Consider the following 21,386-nt stretch of genomic DNA (forward strand, 5'->3'; position numbering starts at 1 on the left):
GCGCAGCCATCTTGGGAACTCGGGGCTCAACGGTGAGCACCGAGGGACAAACATATTAAATAACTCAAAAAGCCTTCGCGAGGCTTTGTTCTCCCCTGGCCCCTTCCCCAACACGGCCTCTCGCTTCAACCCCTCCCCCGTGACCCTAAATTCCCCCTCCTGACCCCTCCCCCACACAACTGGGGCCCAACTGGAGGTGTGGGGGTTACACGCCCCAACCCCCCTCTTGCCCCCCCACAGCCCAAATCCCCCCACCTCCAACTCCCCTCTTGCCCCCAACCCCGTCCTGCCCCCCCACAGGCCAGCTCCCCCCACCTCCAACTCCCTCCTGCCCCCCAGCCCAGTTCCGCCCTGCCCCCAGCCCCCCTCCTTCCCCCTCACAGCCCAGCTCCCCCTGCCCCATACAGTGCAGCTCCCCAACTCCCCTTCTGCCCCCCTGTGCCCCCAACTCCCCTCCTGCCCCCTCTTCCAGCCCAGCTTCCACCCCCCCAACCTCCTTGCTGCCCCCTCACAGCCCAGCTCCCTCTGCCCTCCTGTGCCACATGGCTGGAAAGGGTTAAACATCCTGCCAAATAAATAACCCACAGAAGACGTGGGGAGACCATGTTTGTGTGTTTACAGGTGACAGCGTCATCCACAGTCCCTGTCTTGCTGCATTCGGGTATCGCTGAAATGAATTGTGAACAGGGGGCCTCGCGGCATCCGTCTCTCTTTGAGATGTGCCGTGAATGGTGGAGGAACCAGCAAATCGCCTTATGTTCATTCCTGCAGCTACGTACCGGTGTGGGGCCTGCTTCAGAGTCCCCCGAATGCCCTTCCGTTCCCCGAGGAGCTCCCCACTGCCCAGACAGGACATGGGATGGGAGAAAAGATCCTTGGGTCCTGATCCTGTTCAGCGGGGGAAGCCCGAGTCACACGCCTGAGGTCCCCGTTCGGCTCTGATTACGAGCTTTGGGGCCCTCTGCAAGTGCACAGCTCCCCCTCTCCGCCGTGAATCCGCACCTCGCTGGCTGGCGCGCTCGTCTGCATGTATGGTCATCTCTCAACCCGCGTCTCTCTCGTCTGTTTTCTAATAACGTTTATCTCAGTTAAGAACTGGCTGCAGCGTGTACTTGGGTACGATCGGGACTAGTCACTAACCGCGGAGCCTTCGGGGTGGGTAGAAGCTGTTCTTTTCTAGGATGGAATAGGAAGTACAGAAATTTCCATCATATTTGCCGTGGGTACCTGGCTGGGGGCCTGAGGCGGGATCGCTGTACGGGGGCTGCGGCGTTTGGATGCCCGAGTGACCAGCGCGGTAACGAAGGAGCCGTTCTGTGCGGGCTGGTGAATCTCAGTGCTGGAATCTCCAGCAGCGATTGGGGTTTGTCTGCCCCGTTCTTGGCAGTTCACCCTCATTGAGTGACCATAGCTGGGTCGCCACTAGGACCCCGGTCACACACCCCCAACCCCCCTCCTGCCCCCCTTTTAGACCAGCTCCCTCCTGCCCTCCGACCCCCCCTACAGCCCAGCTCTCCCTGCCCCCACAGCGCAGCTCTCCCCCACCAGTCCAGCTCTCCCGCCCCCCACGGGAACAAGCCAACGACAACAAAAAAACCCTTTCACTGTGGCACAGAACCCGGCATTTCTGTATAAAAACCAGAGACGGACAGACACACGGACAGAACAACGGGGCAGGGGGAGGGGGAATTCCACCCCCACCCCAGGCCGCAGTGCATAAGGCACCAAAAAGACAGATCCCTCCCTCCCCCCCAGTCCCCAGCAGGGACCCCCAGCCCCTGGGGGGAGGGTGGAGAAGGCACCCAGGGGTGTCAAAGTCCTTCCCCCTGAATGTACCAACCCCCCTCCCGCCGGCTCAGAGTTCCCCAGGGACATGAGCTGCATGCCTGGTGGGCGGGCTAGGTTGTTTCATTGTCTCTTCCTCCTCCTCCTCCTCTTCCTGGGCTCCCTCATCACCCTTCCTCCCTGTCCAGACCTCGTTCAGACACCCTGTGGGGGCAGAGAGCAGTTAATAGGCCTGGGCCTCCCCTCCTTGGCTGTGTAGGTGTGATGAAGTGGGGGGTTTCTTGGGGTTTTCTGTGTTTTCCAGGGGGTTGCATGCACAGGGGGTGGGACTCAGTTTCCCCGGGTGCTATGGGTTTAGGGAGGGGAGGGGAGAGGGAGTTTGTTGGGACACAGGACCGGAGAGGGAACTTGGGACCCCAGTCGATGGCCTGGAGGATGGAGACCCCAGCGACTGACGACCCGGAGACCCAGCTCAGGAGTCACAGCCGGTTCTGGCCCGTGGGGGACAATGGGCTGCGGGGAGAGGACCCCGGTGACCTGACCAGCCAGAGGGGAGCTGAGAGGAGAGGAGACCCAGGTCACCCAGTTTACGACCTTGTTTCCCTGGAGAGAAGCCAATAAACAGAGGGGGCTTGGGGCCGGGGATATCGAAGGCCCAGCTGGGAAGCAGGGGGGCTCGGGGCTGGAGAAGAGGAGCAGGCAGAGCCCCCCTGGCTGCAGGGAGACTGGGATGTGCTGTTACTGTGAGAGGCCAGGCCTGAGGCCTGGAGAGTTTCCTGTGCTGGGTTCAACTCTCAATAAACCCTCCTGTTTTATGCTGGCTGAGAGTCGCTCTGGTCTAGAGAACAGGGGGCATCAACCCCTTTGGGGGTGAAGAGGCCCAGAGCGAGGGGACTCCCTGGGGGGACCCACAGCAAGAGACAGAAGTGCTGAGGCTCAGAGAGGTGCGGCTCCAGGAGGTGGAGGGGCCTGACCCCCGAGAAGGGCTGTCGCACTGAAAGGGGCACCCCCCACGGACCGCACGGGGCCACGAGTGGGCACGATCTCTGAGTCTGTGACAGGAGGCAGCTGCCTCTGGGGTGGGGCAGCAGCCAACACAACAGCAGGGGGAAGGGGATTAGGCAGAACAGAAAAATCGCCTGTGTGTTCAGAGAGCCCAGGGCTGGGCTGGCAGGGGCTGCGGGTCAGGAGTGAGGGGCACTGGCTGAGCGGGGGGGGGGGGGCAGGGCTGGGCTAGCGGGGGCTGTGGGTCAGGACCGAGGGGCACCGGCAGGGCCGGGATGGCAGGGCTGTGGGTCAGGGCCGAGGGGCACCGGCAGGGCTGGGCTGGCGGGGGCTGTGGGTCAGGGCCGAGGGGCACCGGCAGGGCCGGGCTAGCAGGGGCTGTGGGTCAGGGCCGAGGGGCACCGGCAGGGCTGGGAGACACAGGGCCAGGGATAGCAGGGCTGGGCTAGCAGGGGCTGTGGGTCAGGACCGAGGGGCACCGGCAGGGCTGGGCTAGCAGGGGCTGTGGGTCAGGGCCGAGGGGCACCGGCAGGGCTGGGAGACGCAGGGCCGGGGTAGCAGGGCTGGGCTAGCAGGGGCTGTGGGTCAGGGCCGAGGGGCACCGGCAGGGCCGGGCTAGCAGGGGCTGTGGGTCAGGGCCGAGGGGCACCGGCAGGGCCGGGCTAGCAGGGGCTGTGGGTCAGGGCCGAGGGGCACCGGCAGGGCTGGGAGACGCAGGGCCGGGGTAGCAGGGCTGGGCTAGCAGGGGCTGTGGGTCGGGAGTGAAGGGCACCGGCAGGGCTGGGGGCAGAGGTAGGGGGGTGGTTTCCCCACCTCTCTCCCCCGACGCCAGCACGTGCCCTTCGCACAGGAAGGCTCCCAGCGCCGTCTCCTGGTGGTGGAAGTACCAGTCCTCCAGCACGGCCTCGAACTGCTCCAGCATCGTCTCGCACTGTGGGGAGAGGGGACCCGGCCATGGGGCGGAAGGTCAGAAGGCCCCAGTAACCCCCCGGCCCGCACAGCCCAGCCCAGAGACCCCGGTCCCCGGGGGGAACCAGTCGCCTGCGTGTCCCAGAGCGGAGCCGGGCCGGCCTGGAAGCCACCAGGAGAAGGAGACGCCCCCGGCGCTGCGGAACCGGGCCCCAGGCTGATTTACCCGCGTTGGGAACGATCCAGCCCTTGCAGGGTGGTCAGCGCTGGGTTGGCCCCAGGGGGTGAGAGATGGGGGGCAGGGGGAGATCCCCCCCGCCTGGGATGCACCCCTGAGAAGCGGCCTCCTGAGGATTGGTCGTCCCCACCCACCATCGGTCCAGTGACGGACGTGGCCTCACCCAGCTCACTTCGCTCGTTTCTCAGGGGAATTCGTCCGGTTTCGGCTTCTGGCTGCTAGTTCTTGTTCTGACGCCGCGCGGAGCCCACTGCCCCCCATCCCCCGGACTCGTCACCCCACACTCTCACCTGCTGCTTCAGCTGCGTCACCTCCACCGATGGCTCGTCCCAGAGCTCCAGGGGGATCCCCAGATCCACCTTCACCCCCTTGTTCACCAGGTTCTTCAGGGTGTTCATGGTCTGGCTCTGACCCTGTGGGGAGAGAGGAGAACCCAGGAGTCCTGGGCTACCAAACCCCTCCCTCCATTCAAACCCACCAGCCCCCACTCCCCTCCCAGCGCCGGAGAGGGAACCCAGGAGTCCTGGCTCCCAGCCCCCCCTGCTCTGACCCACCAGCCCCCACTTCTCTCCCAGAGCCGGGGAGAGAACCCAGGAGTCCTGGCTCCCAGCCCCCCCTGCTCTGACCCACCAGCCCCCACTTCTCTCCCAGAGCCGGGGAGAGAACCCAGGAGTCCTGGCTCCCAGCCCCCCCTGCTCTAACCCACCAGCCCCCACTCCCCTCCCAGAGCCGGGGAGAGAACCCAGGAGTCCTGGCTCCCAGCCCCCCCTGCTCTAACCACCAGCCCCCACTCCCCTCCCAGAGCCGGGGAGAGAACCCAGGAGTCTTGGCTCCCGGCCCCCCCCCTGCTCTGACCCACCAGCCCCAACTCCCCTCCCAGAGCCGGGGAGAGAACCCAGGAGTCCTGGCTCCCCGCCGTACCTTGGCATACCGCAGGCTGCCCGGGCGCTCGGCATGGACGCTGTAATGCAGGAATCGCTCACACACGGTTTCTAGGGCCTCGGCCAGCCGGGTTTCCCTAGGAGGACAGAAGGGGGGGGGTGAGGAGCTGGGGGACGAGTTGAATCGGGGTTGTCACAAAGCGCTTTGTTCTGCAAAGCTGAGGTCAGGTTTGAGTCTAAACCCCCCCTCGCAGCTGGTCGGACTGGAGCCAGGATTGGGGCCCTGGCCTGGGTCCGGATCCTGGCTGGCTTGGGGCCCGGATCCTGGCGGGGGATGCGAGAGGGGCCTCTCTTGAGCCAGCATCATTTTCCCCACCCTAGTAAATCGCCCCAAGCAAACCGGTTTTGTGCAAAGGGTGAAATTTTCCTGGTTTTGGTCTAAAAGAAACTGAACAATTTTGGATAGAAATTTGGTTTGGTTAAAAAAATAAGATTTGCTTTTGGACGTTAGCAAAAAAAAAGAAAATTCTGGGTTTTGGGTAAAAAGAAAATTGGGTTTCTGGGACTCATGACACGCCGAGGGCCCAGTTCTACTGAGTGCTCGGGGGCCGGTGTGTGTGTGTGTGTGTGTGGGGAGTAATTCAGTCTAGGCTCTAGGACACGGGTTACAGTTCCAGGCTGTGCAGGTTTTCAATACGTCTCCCTGCGGGGGTCCCCCCCCCATCCCCACTTGTTAAATAACCTCAGGTACGTTTACAGGGCGGACAAAGAGAGACGCCCTGTGCAGAGCAGGGGTCAGAGGCGAACGGCCAGCTGGGGTGCGCAGTGCTTTTGGGAGCAGCGAATTGAGAGGGCCACATCACAGGGACCCAGGTGTCCAGGCTCCCAGCCCCACCTGCTCTGACCCACCAGCCCCTACTCCTCTCCCAGAGCTGGGGAGAGAACCCAGGAGTCCTGGCTCCCAGCCCCCACCGCTCTGATCCACCAGCCCCTACTCCTCTCCCAGAGCTGGGGAAAGAACCCAGGCGTCTGGGACCCCAGTCCCCCCCCCCACGCACACACTCACGAGGTGTTGTACTGGATGCGTCTTTTCCGCTTTCCCGAGTCCAGCACCTGCCCCAGCTCCAGCACCTCCTTGGAGCGGCCGCTCTGTGCCAGGGTCTCCTGCAGCTCCAGGCTCAGGTACTTGCACACTGCGGGGGGTGGGGTGGGGGTGTCAGCCAGCTGCCTGGCCCATGTGCCACTGTCTGTGGCCACACAGCCCCATGCCCACCCACTGGGGCCATCCCTGGTCCCCTATGGCCCCATAGGGACGGCCTGGTCACCTCTCCCACCCTACCCTGACCCAGCCAGACCCTGCTTGGCTTGCATAGCCCGGCTGTGCCCCCTTCCCTTGCCTGGGCCTTGCAGCTCCTCCCTGGTCCATAGAGCCCCATATGGACCGGTCTCTATAGCCCCATATGACTATCTGGGGAGAACTCAAGGCTGTGCACTAAGCCAGCTGCCCCAATTAGCTGGCGCAGCCCTGCAGGCCCTGCCCCTAGTCCCCTGTAGCCCCATACGGGCCGGTCTCTATAGCCCCATATGACTATCTGGGGAGAGCTCAAGGCTGTGCACTAAGCCAGCCTGTCCCAATTAGCTGGCGCAGCCCTGCAGGCTCTGCCCCAGGTCCCCTGTAGCCCCATACGGGACGGTCTCTATAGCCCCATATGGACCGGTCCCTATAGCCCCATATGACTATCTGGGGAGAGCTCAAGGCTGTGCACTAAGCCAGCCTGTCCCAATTAGCTGGCGCAGCCCTGCAGGCTCTGCCCCAGGTCCCCTGTAGCCCCATACGGGCCGGTCTCTATAGCCCCATATGGACCGGTCCCTATAGCCCCAGGCAGGGGGCGTGGCCCCTTTAAGAGCCCCTCCCCCTTTACCTTCGCAGGGGGTGGGCCGCCTCTCGTCCTCCTCCTCCTCCTCTTGCCCCGCCCCCTGCCTCAGCGCCCCGAGCAGCAGCAGCCCCAGCAGGGGGAGCCACATGGCTGCGCCCCCGCCCCGGCAGGGAAATAGCTGCACTGGTCCTTTAACGGGGAGCTGGCATTGAGCATGCGCACTCAGCACCGGGACGGTCGGCGCATGCGCGTAGACGCCTCGGTCCGTGGAGGGGGGAAGCGCATGCGCAACAGGGGGGGGGCTGGGCTGGGAAAAGCCCCGTAGCACCGCCTGTTTTAACAAAGGACCACACTGCGCATGCGCATCGTAAGCCAAATGCCGGGTGACCCACATGCGCATGCGTAATAACGTCACATCAGCCCAATGTTGCGCATGCTCAGTAGAATGAATAAGCGGGAGGTACGCATGCGCAGTCCCCGTTGCCTGAATCGACGCATGCGCATTGCGGTCTTCCTCCCATCCCGCGCTTGCGCAGTGCTTTGTCTAGGCGCCGGTCAGTCTCCAGCGCTGGCCCCTCCCCTCGGGTGCTCGGGTCCTGGCAGGAGTGTAGTGAGGGGCCGGCGGGGGCGCGGGCTCGAGGGGCGGGCAGCGGCCGGGCTCTGGGGGGGTCCGGGTGCGGGGTCGGATCCGGGCCCGGCGGTGTGAGCGGAGCCCGGGGCTGCCTCAGGGCGATGGGCGGGGACTGGGCATCTGCCAGGACCGGGAGGGGGCGGGGCGGGAGCAAGATGGCGGCGGCGGAGAGCGGGGACCCGGAGTGAGAGGTGAGCGGGGGAGGGGGAGGGGGAGGGGGAGGGGGAGGCCGGCGGGGGGGGTTGGAGCTGGGGGAGGGGAGGAGGGGGGGAGGAGCTGGGGGGCGGGGGGAGGAGCGGAGGGGGAGGAGCTGGGGAGGGGGAGGCCGGCGGGGGGGGTTGGAGCTGGGTGGCGGGGGGCCGGCGGGGGGGAGGGGGAGGCCGGCGGGGGGGAGGAGCTGGGGGGAGGGGGGAGGAGAGGGGGGAGGAGCTGGGGGGAGGGGGAGGCCGGCGGGGGGGGAGGAGCTGGGGGGGCGGGGGGGAGCTCGCGGGGGAGGCCGGGGAGCCGCGATCAGGGGGGGCCCCTCGCCCTGGCCCTGGGGCTCCGCCGGCTCCGGGTGCGAGGGAGACGCAGCCCGGCCCAGCTCCCGCCTGCCGCCCCCCGCCCCCCCCCAGGTGTCAGCGGCTCCGCTCGGGCCGGGCCGGGCCGGGATGGCGGAGGAGAAGAAGCTGAAGCTGAGCCACACGCTGCTGCCGGCCGAGTCCATGAAGGTGATGGCGGAGGCCGTGGGCATCGCCCAGGTGCCCGAGGAGACCTGCCAGCTGCTGGCCGACGAGGTCAGCTACCGCATCAAGGAGATCGCCCAGGTACGGGGGGGGGGCCTCTGCCCTGGGGGGAGCCCCTCACAACCCCCCCGCCACACACTGCCCGTACCTACAGCCACCCCCAGAGAGAGTCCCCCACGCCCCAGGCTGTGGCCCCATCCCGGCCCTACGAGAACCCCAGTGCCCCCACCGGGCCCTGCCCTCCTCCCCCCGCTCTGCTCCCACCCTCGCCTGCCATGGGGCCCTTGGGGCGAAGAGGGGCCGCCCCCTGCTGTGCTTGCCCTGCCCCCCACCTCAGACCGACCCCCTCCCCCGTCTCCCCACAGGATGCCCTGAAGTTCATGCACATGAGCAAACGCCGCAAGCTGACCACGGGCGACGTGGACTTCGCCTTGAAACTGAAAAACGTGGAGGTAACGGGGTGGGGGAGACCCCCTGCTGCTGAGAAGCTGGTGGGGCAGGGGGCCTGCGGTGTTGTGCCTGCGGGGCAGGGTCTGGGCTGGGCCTCGTGAGCTGGTTGGGCTCCATGCCAGGAGGCCCCTTGCTCTAAGGGTTGGGTGTCTGTCCTTAGGGGGTGGGTCCTGCAGCTCAGGGTGTTTCTGGGTGGGGCACACGCTTGGGCTGTTCGGGGGGGCCCTGAATTCCTGGAGCAGAGGAGCCTGTGAGCTCTGGGTCGCCATGCTGCTAGTCGCCATGGCGAGACCCCTGTGCCGTGCAGGGAGTTAATTTCCGGTATAGATACGTCTGTTCCTGAGAATGGGGCCTGGAGGCGGCTGGCGAACCCCTTCCCCACGGGCTCGGTACGTGTCGTACCGGGGGCCGTTCCAGTCGGCCTCCCCCACGGGCCCGGTGCGTATCGTACCGGGGCCCGTTCCAGTCGGCCTCCCCCACGGGCCCAGTGCGTATCATACCGGGGCCCGTTCCAGTCGGCCTCCCCCACGGGCCCGGTGCGTATCGTACCGGGGCCCGTTCCAGTCGGCCTCCCCCACGGGCCCGGTGCGTATCGTACCGGGGCCCGTTCCAGTCGGCACAGAAAGCCGCGGAGCCAGGCCATGTTTGACATCAGGGCCAGGCGCAGCCTGAGGGCTTGCACAGATATGGGGACCCCGAAATGCCTTCGCAGGGGGACCTCTTGAGGCCCCAGCCAACACTTTCTCTGGGCCTGAAGGCAGAGGGGTGGGACGAGGTTTCATCCTTTGGCAGACTGGTGGTGTTTGCCTGGCGGCTGATAGGAAGCCCTGCGAGGACTGGGGGTGAGCTGCATTGATCAGACACCAGGACAGCTTGTTAGTTGTGTTCCGACCTGGCTGCATCTGTCGCCGGATGCCCGGGCGACCGCTCGGCTCTCGTCCCTGCTTAGCCAAACTGGCCCGTAGTGGCGCCGCGAACGCGTCTTAGAGCTGTGTTCCCCTCTCCCCCGCAGCCGCTCTATGGCTTCCACGCCCAGGAGTTCATCCCCTTCCGCTACGCCAGCGGGGGCGGGCGGGAGCTCTACTTCTACGAGGAGAAGGAAGTGGATCTGAGTGACATCATTAACACGCCGCTGCCCCGTGTCCCGCTGGACGTCTGCCTCAAAGGTGGGAGCGCCGCGGGGGGAGGGCACTCGGGGGGCAAGCGTGCCTGGAAGGGAAGACGTGGGGGGTTCCCCCTGGGCCAGCTGTCACCCTCCTCTCTGCTTCCTTCCAGCTCACTGGCTCAGCATTGAAGGCACTCAGCCCGCCATCCCTGAGAACCCGCCCCCAGGTGAGTTGTGGATCCAGGTGTCCGGGCGCAGCGCCCGCTGTGCTGCCCCACGGGGAACCAGACCTTCTGCTTCCTCTGCATTCTGTTCCTTCTGTGAGCTTGGCCTGGCCAGCCGGCCGGCCACTCACCACAACAGACGAGCTTTTCCGGGTGATGCCCGCCACGCTCCCCGAAATGCGGCTGTTCAAAAGTTTGTGTGTTCCTGACAGAGAAATGCCCTTGGTGGAGCCCTGTGCCCTGCCCCAGAGGTGGCTGCATCTCAGCGCCAGGCGAGGGGTTCCTGTGTAACCGGCTGCGCCGCCCCAGAGGTGGCTGCAACTCAGCGCCGGACGAGGGGTCCCTGTGTAACCATCCGCCTCGCCCCAGAGGTGGCTGCATCTCAGCGCCAGGCGAGGGGTTCCTGTGTAACCGGCTGCGCCGCCCCAGAGGTGGCTGCAACTCAGCACCGGGTGAGGCGTCCCTGTGCAAACAGCCGCCCACGCGAGGGGCTGGCTCGTGACCCGGCTCCATGTCTCTCTCCAGCCCCCAAGGAGCAGCAGAAAGCAGAGGCTACGGAGCCGCTGAAATCCACAAAGCCCGGGCAGGAGGAGAACGGCCCCCTGAAGGGCCAGGGGCAGAGCGCAGCCGCCCCGGATGGCAAAGGTGGGCGGGGGGGCAGCAGGGCCAGGAGAGGGAGGGGCCTGGCAGGGGGAGGGAAGGGTGGGAGCTGGGGGGTGGCTCTGTGTCAATGTGGAGGGGAGCCGTTAGTGGGGGAGTGACTGCACTGTCTAATGCCCCTGCCCCTCCAGGGAAGGAGAAAGCACCACCCCCCATACTGGAGGGGCGGGGCTCTGATCACACCCTCCGCCCTCCTGGGAAGAAGACGACCCCTGTGCTGGAGGGGATGGGGCTATGTCCCAGGGGGCAGGGCTCTGCTCACACTCTGCCTCCTCCAGGAAAGGAGAAGAAGGCCCCTGTGCTGGAGGGGGCGGGACTGTGTCCCGGGGGCAGGGCTACTGAGAAGAGGTGGGGCTCTGCTCACACCTGCCCCCCCTAGGAAGGAGAAGGCAGCCCCCCATGCTGGAGGGGGCGGGGATGTGTCCCGGGGAGCGGGGCTCTGCTCACACCCTGCCCCCCAGGGAAGGAGAAGGCGGGCCCCCATGCTGGAGGGGGCGGGGGTAGTGGGAAGGGGCGGGGCTCTGCTCACACCCTGGCCCCCCAGGGAAGGAGAAGAAGGCCCCCGTGCTCGAGTGGGCAGGGCTATGTCCCAGGGGCGGGGCTAGCAGGAAGGGGCGGGGCTCTGCTCACACCCTGGCCCCCCAGGGAAGGAGAAGAAGGCCCCCATGCTGGAGGGGGCAGGGCTATGTCCCAGGGGCGGGGCTCTGCTCACACCTTGCCCCCCCAGGGAAGGAGAAGAAGGCCCCCGTGCTGGAGGGGGCCCCGCTGAAGCTGAAGCCGCGCAGTATCCACGAGCTGTCGGTGGAGCAGCAGCTGTACTACAAGGAAATCACCGAGGCCTGCGTGGGCTCCTGCGAGGCCAAGAGAGCCGTGAGTGCCTCCCCCTGCCCCCCTAGGGGTTCCTGCTGGCCTGTCCCCCCACAGAGCCTGGATGCACCCTTCCTGTGTGCGACAGGGCCCCCATCCCCGGGCCCCCCAGCGCTGACGGGCCTCCTCTCTCTGCCTCCCCCAGGAGGCCCTGCAGAGCATCGCCACTGACCCCGGGCTCTACCAGATGTTACCTCGTTTCAGCACCTTCATCTCCGAAGGGGTAAGGGGGGGCTGGGCCGAGCCCCCCTCAGATGTGATCCCTGACCCCCGTCTGTCCTCTCTAGGTTGAGGGGGCATGGAGGGGGTTGGGAGCTGGGACAAGCCCCCCAGGTGTGATCCCTGACCCCCGTCTGTCCCCTCTAGGTTGGGGGGGGGACACGTGGTGGGGTGGGGAGCTGGACTGAGCCCTCCAGGTGCGATCCCTGACCCTTTCTGTCCCCTCTAGGTTGGGGGGGACCCATGTGGGGTGTTGGGAGCTGGGCTGAGCCCCCCAGGTGTGATCCCTGACCCCCGTCTGTCCCCTCTAGGTTGGGGGGGGACACGTGGTGGGGTGGGGACCTGGACTGAGCCCTCCAGGTGTGATTGACCCCTGTCTGTCCCCTCTAGGCTGGGGGGAACCCATGGAAGGTGTTGGGAGCTGGGCTGAGCCCCACAGGTGTGATCCCTGACCCCCGTCTGTCCTCTCTAGGCTTGGGGGGACCCTGTTGGGGGGTGTGCTGAGCCCCCAGGCTGTGATCCCCTGGTCTGTCTCCCCTGTAGGCTTTGGGGGGGGCACCTGTGGAGGGGTGGGGAGCTGGGCTGAGCCCCCCAGGCTGTGACTCCCCCTGTAGTCTGGAGGGCCCCTTGGGGAGGTGGGGAGCTGGGCCAGCCCCCCAGCGCCACCCCCCTGACCAGGTCTCCCTCCAGGTGCGTGTGAACGTGGTGCAGAATAACCTGGCGCTGCTCATCTACCTGATGCGGATGGTGAAGGCGCTGATGGACAACCCCACCCTGTACCTGGAGAAATATGTGAGTGGCTGCCCGGACACCAGGGTCCTGGCTCAGGTCTTTGGGGGGCGGGGCTGGGAGCCGGGACTCCTGGGTTCTGTGCTCTCTGTGGCCCTGCTGGGCAGCGGGAGGTGACGGGACCTGGGTCCTGGCAGCGGCTAACCCCTCTCCCCTGCCCCCCGCAGCTGCACGAGCTGATCCCGGCCGTGATGACCTGTATTGTGAGCCGGCAGCTCTGCCTGCGGCCGGACGTGGACAATCACTGGGCCCTGCGGGACTTCGCCGCCCGCCTCATCGCCCAGATCTGTAAGAACTTCAGCACCACCACCAACAACATCCAGTCCCGCATCACCAAGACCTTCACCAAGGTGGGCGGGGCCTGGGAGAGGGGCGGGGCCTAGCACCACCACCAACATCCAGTCCTGCATCACCAAGACCTTCACCAAGGTGGGCGGGGCCTGGGGGAGGGGCGGGGCCTAGCACCACCACCAACAACAGGGGCGGGGCCTAGCACCACCACCATCCGGTCCTGCATCACCAAGGTGGGCGGGGCCTGGGGAGGGGGCGGGGCCTAGCACCACCACCATCCGGTCCTGCATCACCAAGGTGGGCGGGGCCTGGGGAGAGCGGGCGGGGCTGGGGATGCAGGACTCAGCCCGCCTTTGTCCCCGCAGAGCTGGGTGGACGAGAAGACGCCCTGGACCACGCGGTACGGCTCCATCGCTGGGCTGGCCGAGCTGGGTCACGACGTGAGTGAGACCCCAGGCCCGCGAGGGAGAAGGGGGCTCCCGGGGCCTGCTGAGGGTGGCGGTAGAGGGGACAGACCCTGGGGCATGCTGGGAGGGGCGGGTGTTGGGGTGGCCTCCCGGCTGACAGTTCCTCTTCCCAGGTGATCAAGACCCTGATCCTGCCGCGGCTGCAGGTGGAGGGCGAGCGGGTGCGCGCCATCGTGGAGGGGCCGGTTGTCAGCAACATCGACAAGATTGGGGCCGACCATGTCCAGAGTCTGCTGCTGGTGAGTGCTGGTGTCGGGGGGTGTGGCCTGGAGTGGGGGGCGTGGCCTGGGGGCTCTGTATTTGGGGCTGCAATTTAGTATCCCCTGGGGCTCCTCCTACTCCCTGTTCCTTTCTCTTTAGTCCCACCTAGTCCATGAGACTCCGCCCCTTTGTGGTCCATCCCACAGCCTGGGGCTCCGCCCCATTCTCCTGGGCCCCTCCCACTCTGCACCTCTCCTCCCCCGCCTCCCTCCTGACCTGCCAGGTTCCTGCTCACCTCTCCCCTCCGCCCACCCCGCAGAAGCACTGTGCCCCGGTGCTGGCCAAGATCCGCCCGCCGCCCGACAACCAGGACTCGTACAAGGCCGACTTCGGCTCCCTGGGCTCCCTGCTGTGCACCCACGTGGTGAAAGCCCGGGCGCAGGCCGCGATGCAAGCCCAGCAGGTCAACCGCACCACCCTCACCATCACCCAGGTACGGGGGGGTGGGCGGCTCCTCGCTCTGGGGAGGGACGGGCGGGTGGGCGGCTGGCTCTGGGGTGGGTACCTGGCTGTGGCGGGGGGGACAAGGCACGGGCTGGAACCGGGAGCCTGGGGGCAGGGAACGATCCGGGTGGGGCAGAGGATGTCATGGGGGGCAGGGAGCTGATTCTGGGGTGCCTGGGGCCAGAGAGCTGATTCTGGGGTGGGGATCCAGGTGGAGGGGGAGAGAGGTCAGTGGGGAGGGGTAGGCGGGCGGCTGGCTCTGGGGTGAGTACCTGGGTGTGGTGGGGGCAGCAGGCTCACGAGGGACAAGGCACGGGCTGGAACTGGAGCTGGGGGGGACAAAAGATGTCATGGGGGGCAGGGAACTGATTCTGAGTTGGGGATCCAGGTGGAGGGCAGCAGAGGTCAGTTGGGAGGAACCTATAGGGCAGGCTGCTGAGAGGCCATGTGGGGGGTTGTGGAGGGGCAGGAGGAGGGGGGTTCCCATGGGCACTGCGAGGGAGAAGGCTGTGGGGCCGAGGCCTGTACTTGGGGGCGGGTGAGAGGGGCACGGGGAGGGTACTGGGGTGGGTTTGTCTGACCACGTCTCTTTCTCCCCCCCGGCAGCCCCGCCCGACGCTGACTCTGTCCCAGGCCCCCCAGGGTCCCCCACGGGCCCCGAGCATCATCAAAGTGCCCAGCTCCATCACGCTGCCCGTGCAGACCCTGGTGTCCGGCCGCCCCTCCACCCCCACCCAGCCCTCCCCGCCCCCCACCAAGTACATTGTCATGTCCTCCACCTCCGGCAGCAGTGCCTCCCAGCAGGTACGGGGCTGGGGGGGACGTTTTTGCTCCAGCGCCATGGTCAGCCGCGGGCCTGCGCCACCCCTGCCTCAGTTTCCCCACTCCGCAGCCTGGCTTGGCCACCCAGCCACAGCCCCCCATCCAGGGTGTTGGGCAGGGTCATCGCAGAGCCGCCTTTCCAGCCTGCGCTGCCCCTCGGCCCCCACATCTGCCCCTCTGGATCCCCCCTCTCGGAGCTGCCTGGTGTTCAGCCTATCAGATCCCTGGCCTGGGGGGCAGGTTGGCATGGGGGGTGGGGGGAGGGCCAGGCTCCCCCTACCCTGGGTGGGTCCTGGAGGGAGGCGCGGCTCGAGGGAAGGCAGGGCTCGTCCATGCTGCCCTGGGGGGAAGGTTCCCCCATGCTGCCCGGGTGGATCCTGGGGGGCAGGCTGGCGTGGTGGGGGCTCCCTCGTACTGGCCTGGGGGGAAGGCTGGCATGGGGGGCACAGGGCTCCCCCATGGTGCCCTGAGTGGTCCCTGGGGCGTAGGCTGGTATGGGGGGAGGGCAGGGCTCCCCCATGCTGCCTTGGGTGGGTCCTGGGGGGCAGGCTGGCGTGGGGGGGTCTGTCCCTCGGCTGACCCCGTGTCTGTCGTTGGCAGGTGATCACCTTCAGCAGCAGCCCGCTGGGCACGGCCAGCTCCCCCATCAGCACCACGGCGGCCGGGGTGCAGCCTGTGGTGAAGCTGGTCTCCACGGCCCAGACGGCGCCCAGCGCCACGGTGACGGGCAACCTGCAGAAGTACATCGTGGTCTCGCTGCCGCCCCCGGGCGAGGGGGGCAAAGCGGGGGGGCCCCCCGGGGCCCAGCTCTCCCCCTCGGCCCCGCCGGGCCTGGCGCTGCCCGGCCTGGCCCCCGCCGGCACCCCCACCATCAAGCAGGAGCCCGGCGACAGCCCCCAAGCCCCCCCGGGCACCCCCAGCCCCTTTGGCAAGGCCAACGGGGCACAGGGGGGCGTGGCCGGGTCGCCCCAGCCCTCCCAGTGACCCTGGCCACAGCGACCCCCCCCCTTCCCCCATGGTGCCCCCGAGGCTGGGGTCGGTGATGGGGGGGATCTGAGCCCAGGCCCCCCCCCCCGGCGTGTGCGGGGTGGCTGCACTGGCAGCAAAGGCCAGCGGGGGGCGCCAGAGGCTAACAGATCCACGCTCACCTGCAGTGCCCGCCTGGCTGGAGTGGGGGGGTGACAAGGGGGCTGCCCCCCCCCGTGTACATAGCTGTGAATACCGTGTGCTAACTCCCAATAAACCAGCCCTGCCTTCATCTCTGCTGCCTGTCTGCCTCTGGGGAACCCCGGAGTCCTGGCCCCCCGTCCCCCTGCGTGCGGGGCCCAGCTCTGCCTCTGGGGAGCCCCGGAGTCCTGGCCCCCCGTCCCCCTGCATGCGGGGCCCAGCTCTGCCTCCGGGGAACCCCGGAGTCCTGGCCCCCCGTCCCCCTGCCTGCGGGGCCCAGCTCTGCCTCTGGGGAACCCTGGAGTCCTGTCCCCCTGCGTGCGGGGCCCAGCTCTGCCTCCGGGGAACCCCGGAGTCCTGGCCCCCCGTCCCCCTCCGTGCGGGGCCCAGTTCTGCCTCTGGGGAACCCCGGAGTCCTGGCCCCCCGTCCCCCCGCCTGCGGGGCCCAGCTCTGCCTCTGGGGAACCCCGGAGTCCTGGCCCCCCGTCCCCCCGCCTGCGGGGCCCAGCTCTGCCTCTGGGGAACCCCGGAGTCCTGGCCCCCCGTTCCCCTGCCTGCGGGGCCCAGCTCTGCCTCTGAGGAACCCCGGAGTCCTGGCCCCCCGTCTCCCCGCCTGCGGGGCCCAGCTCTGCCTCTGGGGAACCCCGGAGTCCTGGCCCCCCGTCCCCCTGCGTGCGGGGCCCAGCTCTGCCTCTGGGGAACCCCGGAGTCCTGGCCCCCCGTCCCCCTGCCTGTGGGGCCCAGCTCTGCCTCCGGGGAACCCCGGAGTCCTGGCCCCCCGTCCCCCTGCCTGCGGGGCCCAGCTCTGCCTCCGGGGAACCCCGGAGTCCTGGCCCCCGTCCCCCTGCGTGCGGGGCCCAGCTCTGCCTCTGGGGAACCCCGGAGTCCTGGCCCCCTGTCCCCCTGCGTGCGGGGCCCAGCTCTGCCTCTGGGGAACCCCGGAGTCCTGGCCCCCCGTCCGCCTGCGTGCGGGGCCCAGCTCTGCCTCCGGGGAACCCCAGAGTCCTGGCCCCCGTCCCCCTGCGTGCGGGGCCCAGCTCTGCCTCTGGGGAACCCCGGAGTCCTGGCCCCCGTCCCCCTGCGTGCGGGGCCCAGCTCTGCCTCCGGGGCACCCCGGAGTCCTGGCCCCCCGTCCCCCTGCGTGCGGGGCCCAGCTCTGCCTCTGGGGAACCCCGGAGTCCTGGCCCCCCGTCCGCCTGCGTGCTGGGCCCAGCTCTGCCTCCGGGGAACCCCGGAGTCCTGGCCCCCGTCCCCCTGCGTGCGGGGCCCAGCTCTGCCTCTGGGGAACCCCGGAGTCCTGGCCCCCGTCCCCCTGCGTGCGGGGCCCAGCTCTGCCTCCGGGGAACCCCGGAGTCCTGGCCCCTCATCTGCTGGCTTGCGCGGGGCCTGTCTGTGCCTCCGGGGAACCCCAGAGTACTGGCCCCCCATCCCCCTGCGTGCGGGGCCCAGCTCTGCCTCCGGGGAACCCAGGCGTCCTGGCCCCCCATCCCCCCACTTGGGTGGGGAGAGGGACAGGGTGTTTCTCTGCCTTCTCCCTGGGGCCATGGGGCACAGTCCCATATTGGCCCAGTGCCAGAGTGGGGGCAGAGCCCGTCACAGGGGAGCTGAGCAGCTGCTGGGGCTGAAGGTAGCGGGCTGGGAATGGGGGCAGGGGAGCTTCTCCCCCACACTGGTCAGCCCTGCACCCCCTTAGATCTCCCCTGATGGGGGTCCCTCAGCCATCACCATGGGCTGGGGGGGGGCCCCCAGGCTCACAGGGGCCAGGGCCAGCCCCCCATTCCTCCCCCCAGTTGCCCCTGGAGGGGGAGCTGTGGGGCTGGAATTGGGGGGTCAGAGAGTCACCCCCAGCTGCTCCACGCTCTGCAGTTTATTATCCCCCGTGGGGGGGCCTAGCGCAGGACCCCCGAGCCCTCCCGGTTCCAGCAAGCGAAGGAGGGGCTGGGGGGGCACATGGAGGCTCCCTCCCCAGTGGAGTCCCCCTGCCAGCCCTCGGAGGTGACCCCGCCTGGGCTGGGGGGCAGCAGGCTCCAGCCAGGGCTCACATAGATGTGGGCACGGTGGGCGGGGCGTGGGGCCGGGTGGCCCCCCAGGTTGTGGGGCACAGCCGGGTGGGCTCCAGGACGTGCCCAGGGCTCCTCCATCTTCAGGCTGGGGGGGGCACTGGCCGGGGGGCATTTGGATCTGAGATGGGCCCCTGGGCGGGGTCTTCGGCCGGCCTCCGTGGGGCTGGAGGCCCCCCAAGCTCCTGGCACTGCTGGAGGGCTGTGGGGCCTGGCCGGGGAGGCAGCTGGTCTGCTCAGAGCATCCACTAGAGGGGGAGAGAAAGGGAGTGTCAGCCCCACACCAGCCTGAGGTCGTGGGCCCCCCGGTCCTCCCCTGCCCCAGGGCATTGTGGGAGCAGAGTGTCCCCCCACAGTCCTGGAGGATGCTGGGGGAAGGGGGGGGGTCTCTGCCCTAGAGGATTCTGGGACAAATGGGGTCCTGCCATGGAGGATGCTAGTGGGGGGGATGGGGGGGTGCCCCAGATGCTGGATGAGTGGGCTTCTGCCCCGGAGGACGCTGGTGGAAGGGGGCCAGTGCCCTGCAGGGGACTGGGAGAGAGGGGTTCCTGTGCTGGGGGACGCTGGGGTTGGTGGCCCCTGCCCCACAGGAGGCTGGGAGAGAGGGGTTCCTGTGCTGGGGGACGCTGGGGTTAGGGGGGCTCTGCCCCGGAGGACGCTGGGCGAAGGGGGCCAGCGCCCCATAGGAGGCTGGGAGAGAGGGGTTCCTGCACTGGGGGATGCTGGGGTTGGCGGGCCCCCGCCCCACAGGAGGCTGGGAGAGAGGGGTTCCTGCGCTGGGGGACGCTGGGGTTGGGGGGTCCCTGCCCTGCAGGAGGCTAGGAGAGAGGGGTTCCGACGCTGGGGGACGCTGGGGTTAGGGGGGCTCTGCCCTGGAGGATGCTGGAGGAAGGGGGCCCCAGCCCCGCAGGAGGCTGGGAGAGAGGGGTTCCTGCCCTGGGGGACGCTGGGGTTAGGGGGGCTCTGCCCCGGAGGACGCTGGGGGAATGGGGCCCCTGCCCCACAGGCGGCTGGGAGAGAGGGGTTCCTGCCCTGGGGGATGCTGGGGTTAGGGGGGCTCTGCCCCAGAGGACGCTGGGAGAAGGGGGGGCCTGCTCCAGAGGACGCTGGGGTTGGGGGGGCTCTGCCCTGACTCTGCACTTGACTCACATTTTGGGGGACAGAAGTGGAGCAGATGCTGGACAAGGGGTGTCAGGTGCAGCCAGAGCTGGAGGGGAGGAAAATGGATCAGACCCCCCGGTCCCTTCAGACCCAGCCTGGTGTCCCCCACTCTCAGACCCAGCCCATGTCCTGCCCCCCTCAGCCCACCCCCTCCAGATGTCTCCCCTCAACCCAGTATCCCCCTGCAGACTCACTGGCTCCCCCAGCCCGGTGTCCCCCCATGAGGGTATTTCTGAGTGCAGGGCGGGAGGGCGCCCTGCTGGGGGGTAACTGGCTGGGGGGCAGGTCCATGGGGCCGGCCCCCAGGCTCTCACCAGCCTGGTCGTGTTCAGCCCCACACACAGCAGCACCAGCAGGCCCAGGACCCCCAGCATGGCGTCGCCCAGGCGCTGGCAGGAGTCGCAGGGCATGGCCGGCAGCAGCTTCTGTCCTGGGGGGCAGCCCCATGGCTGGGGGGGTCCTGCTGTGAGGCAGCACCCACGGCCTGTGACCTCATAGTGGAGCGGGAAAGGGAGGCTGGGGCCCGGGCAGGGGGACAGCACAGGGACCCCCACTCCCAAGGGTGGGGGGCGGGGCCCTTGGAGGGGGCAGGGATGAGGTATTAGAGGGGTCTGGGGTCAAGGGCTGGGGGGGGGTTAGCCGCCCCCCCCCCACCTGCTGGGGGAGGGGTGTGTTGCTGGCTCTGCTCCCCCCTCAACTTCCCACCCTACAGTGATGTCATAGAGGACTGAGCTGTGATGTCATGGAGGGCTGGCGCATGGGGAGAGAGGTGATTGGCTGCCGGGTGGGCCCAGCCTTGCCCCACTCTCTGGTTGTTGGGGGGGCAGGGAGGGTCCTTCCCCTTGGGGCTGAAACCCCCCCCCCCGAGAGGGGTTGGGGGTGCAGGAAAGAGGGAAGTGCAGCCCCTGGCTGTAGGGCTTACTCCCCCCACACCCCTCGTGCATTCACGCTCCGTCCAGCCGGCTCGCACGAGCTGGGACACCGGGTGGGGGGCAGGGAAGGGATTTCCCCCCCCCCCCAGCTCAGTAATCCGTGGGGCAGGGCATTGCTAGATTCTCTGGGCCCGTCTCGCCCCCAGGGCGCCGGGGGCCCCTCGGTCTCTGCCCGTGGCCACATGAGAGCTCCGGGGGGCTGCCGTGGGTCGTCTGACGTGATTGAATTCCTCTCCAATTTCTGGGTGTTCTGCAAACTCGATGGAGGGGGTGAGCTGAGGTTGTCTGCCGGGCCTGGGCCACGCCGGATCCCGTTCACCCTCCCACGGGGAGGCTTGGCCGGGGGTCCGCTTCTCAGCCACAGGACGTGGGCCGGGTTCGTTTGGCACGCCGCGCGTTAGTCCCGCTGACGCCTAAGGCTGTCACAGCTGCCCTGCGACCTTCGCCAGCCGCACCCGTGCTCGCCGCACAAGCAGAGCGCGCCTTGGCTGGACACGATCAGTTCTCCATACAGCCGCGGGGACTGGCCCTAATTATAATATCCTGCTTAATTCGTTAGCAGTTGAATCCTGTATCGGCCGCTCCGTTCTCTTGCCTGGGAAGGTATCGGGCCGACAGGCCTAGAACGACCCAGTGCTTGCGACCCCGCCCAGCTTCTGCCGCTTTTAGGAGCATCCTCTCCAGTCCTTTAGCCGAGTCCTTAATGAGGATACCGAACAGACCCAGGACTGGCCCCTGTGGGACCCCAGTAGAATCGCCCTCCCAGTTCCACCACAAACCTTTCACGACGACTCTTTGGAACTGCATCTGGAGCACATTTCCCTGGTTTGCTTACGAGCCTGGCGTGTGGGACTCGACAAAAGCCTGACTAGAATCAATATGAATGAAGTGATCATGTGACGTGACGACAGCAACCTCAAATACAGAACAGAGATAATTAGTAAACACTTCTGCCGTCTGTATTATTACTGATGATAATTCTACTGTGTCCCTCCTGTAATGAACCAATACCATTGTCAGAATTTCTTTTTGTTCCTAATGTGCCTTTAAAAACACTTTTCTTTGTCCTTAACTCTGCCGGTCACAGATTTCTCCTGGTGTCCCTTCGCTTCCCTTATCAATTTTCTACAATCTCTAGCTTCGGATCCATTTTCATTACAGCCAACTTGCCCTCTCTTCCAATTATTTATTTTTACTTTTTTCTAGCTGCCTTCACTTCCCCCTCTAAACCAGGTTGTTTTTCTAACCAATATGCACTTCTTCCTTTCGATGGTGGAAATGTGGCTTTCTGAGTATCATTCACTTTTTTATGTATCAGAGGGTAGCCGTGTTAGTCTGGATCTGTAAAAGCAGCAAAGAATCCTGTGGCACCTTATAGACTAACAGACGTTTTGGAGCATGAGCTTTTGTGGGTGA

General features: G+C 67.2%; 2 protein-coding genes across 3 annotated transcripts; one reads left to right on the plus strand and one right to left on the minus strand.

Annotated features, from left to right (window-relative positions):
* Positions 1 to 983: 983 nt before the first annotated feature.
* On the minus strand, positions 984 to 7,291 carry CNPY4 (canopy FGF signaling regulator 4). 2 transcript variants are annotated; one of them, XM_030546980.1, is made up of 7 exons: positions 6,741 to 7,291; positions 5,885 to 6,011; positions 4,859 to 4,955; positions 4,228 to 4,350; positions 3,604 to 3,721; positions 1,887 to 1,989; positions 984 to 1,176 (listed from the first exon to the last, which is right to left on the minus strand). In XM_030546980.1, the coding sequence occupies exons 1-7, from the start codon at positions 7,093 to 7,095 to the stop codon at positions 1,089 to 1,091; spliced, it is 1,011 nt and encodes a 336-aa protein (XP_030402840.1). In that variant the 5' UTR covers positions 7,096 to 7,291; the 3' UTR covers positions 984 to 1,088. The 2 variants fall into 2 exon arrangements, with proteins under 2 accessions (XP_030402840.1, XP_030402841.1); XM_030546981.1 differs by lacking the exon at positions 984 to 1,176 and having other exon boundaries at positions 1,595 to 1,989; positions 6,741 to 7,287.
* A 127-nt stretch (positions 7,292 to 7,418) lies between these two features.
* On the plus strand, positions 7,419 to 15,908 carry TAF6 (TATA-box binding protein associated factor 6). The gene is made up of 15 exons (XM_030546957.1): positions 7,419 to 7,517; positions 7,941 to 8,132; positions 8,417 to 8,503; positions 9,514 to 9,667; positions 9,777 to 9,833; positions 10,356 to 10,475; positions 11,218 to 11,360; positions 11,503 to 11,580; positions 12,267 to 12,368; positions 12,533 to 12,715; positions 13,022 to 13,096; positions 13,237 to 13,362; positions 13,644 to 13,817; positions 14,435 to 14,632; positions 15,251 to 15,908. The coding sequence occupies exons 2-15, from the start codon at positions 7,977 to 7,979 to the stop codon at positions 15,632 to 15,634; spliced, it is 2,037 nt and encodes a 678-aa protein (XP_030402817.1). The 5' UTR covers positions 7,419 to 7,517; positions 7,941 to 7,976; the 3' UTR covers positions 15,635 to 15,908.
* The last annotated feature ends 5,478 nt before the right edge of the window (positions 15,909 to 21,386 follow it).

The sequence above is a fragment of the Gopherus evgoodei genome, unplaced genomic scaffold, assembly GCF_007399415.2.
Source record: "Gopherus evgoodei ecotype Sinaloan lineage unplaced genomic scaffold, rGopEvg1_v1.p scaffold_51_arrow_ctg1, whole genome shotgun sequence".
Lineage (NCBI taxonomy): Eukaryota > Metazoa > Chordata > Testudines > Testudinidae > Gopherus > Gopherus evgoodei.

Coding starts and splice junctions, on each gene's coding strand:
- TAF6 (XM_030546957.1), top strand. CDS start 7,977: ATGGCGGAGGAGAAGAAGCTGAAGCTGAGCCACACGCTGCTGCCGGCC. Junction 9,834..10,355: donor CCCTGAGAACCCGCCCCCAG/GTGAGTTGTGGA, acceptor GTCTCTCTCCAG/CCCCCAAGGAGCAGCAGAAA. Junction 12,716..13,021: donor TCACCAAGACCTTCACCAAG/GTGGGCGGGGCC, acceptor TTGTCCCCGCAG/AGCTGGGTGGACGAGAAGAC.
- CNPY4 (XM_030546980.1), bottom strand. CDS start 7,095: ATGCGCATGTGGGTCACCCGGCATTTGGCTTACGATGCGCATGCGCAG. Junction 6,012..6,740: donor GCGGCCCACCCCCTGCGAAG/GTAAAGGGGGAG, acceptor CACCCCCCGCAG/TGTGCAAGTACCTGAGCCTG. Junction 1,177..1,886: donor CAACCTAGCCCGCCCACCAG/GCATGCAGCTCA, acceptor ATTCCATCCTAG/AAAAGAACAGCTTCTACCCA.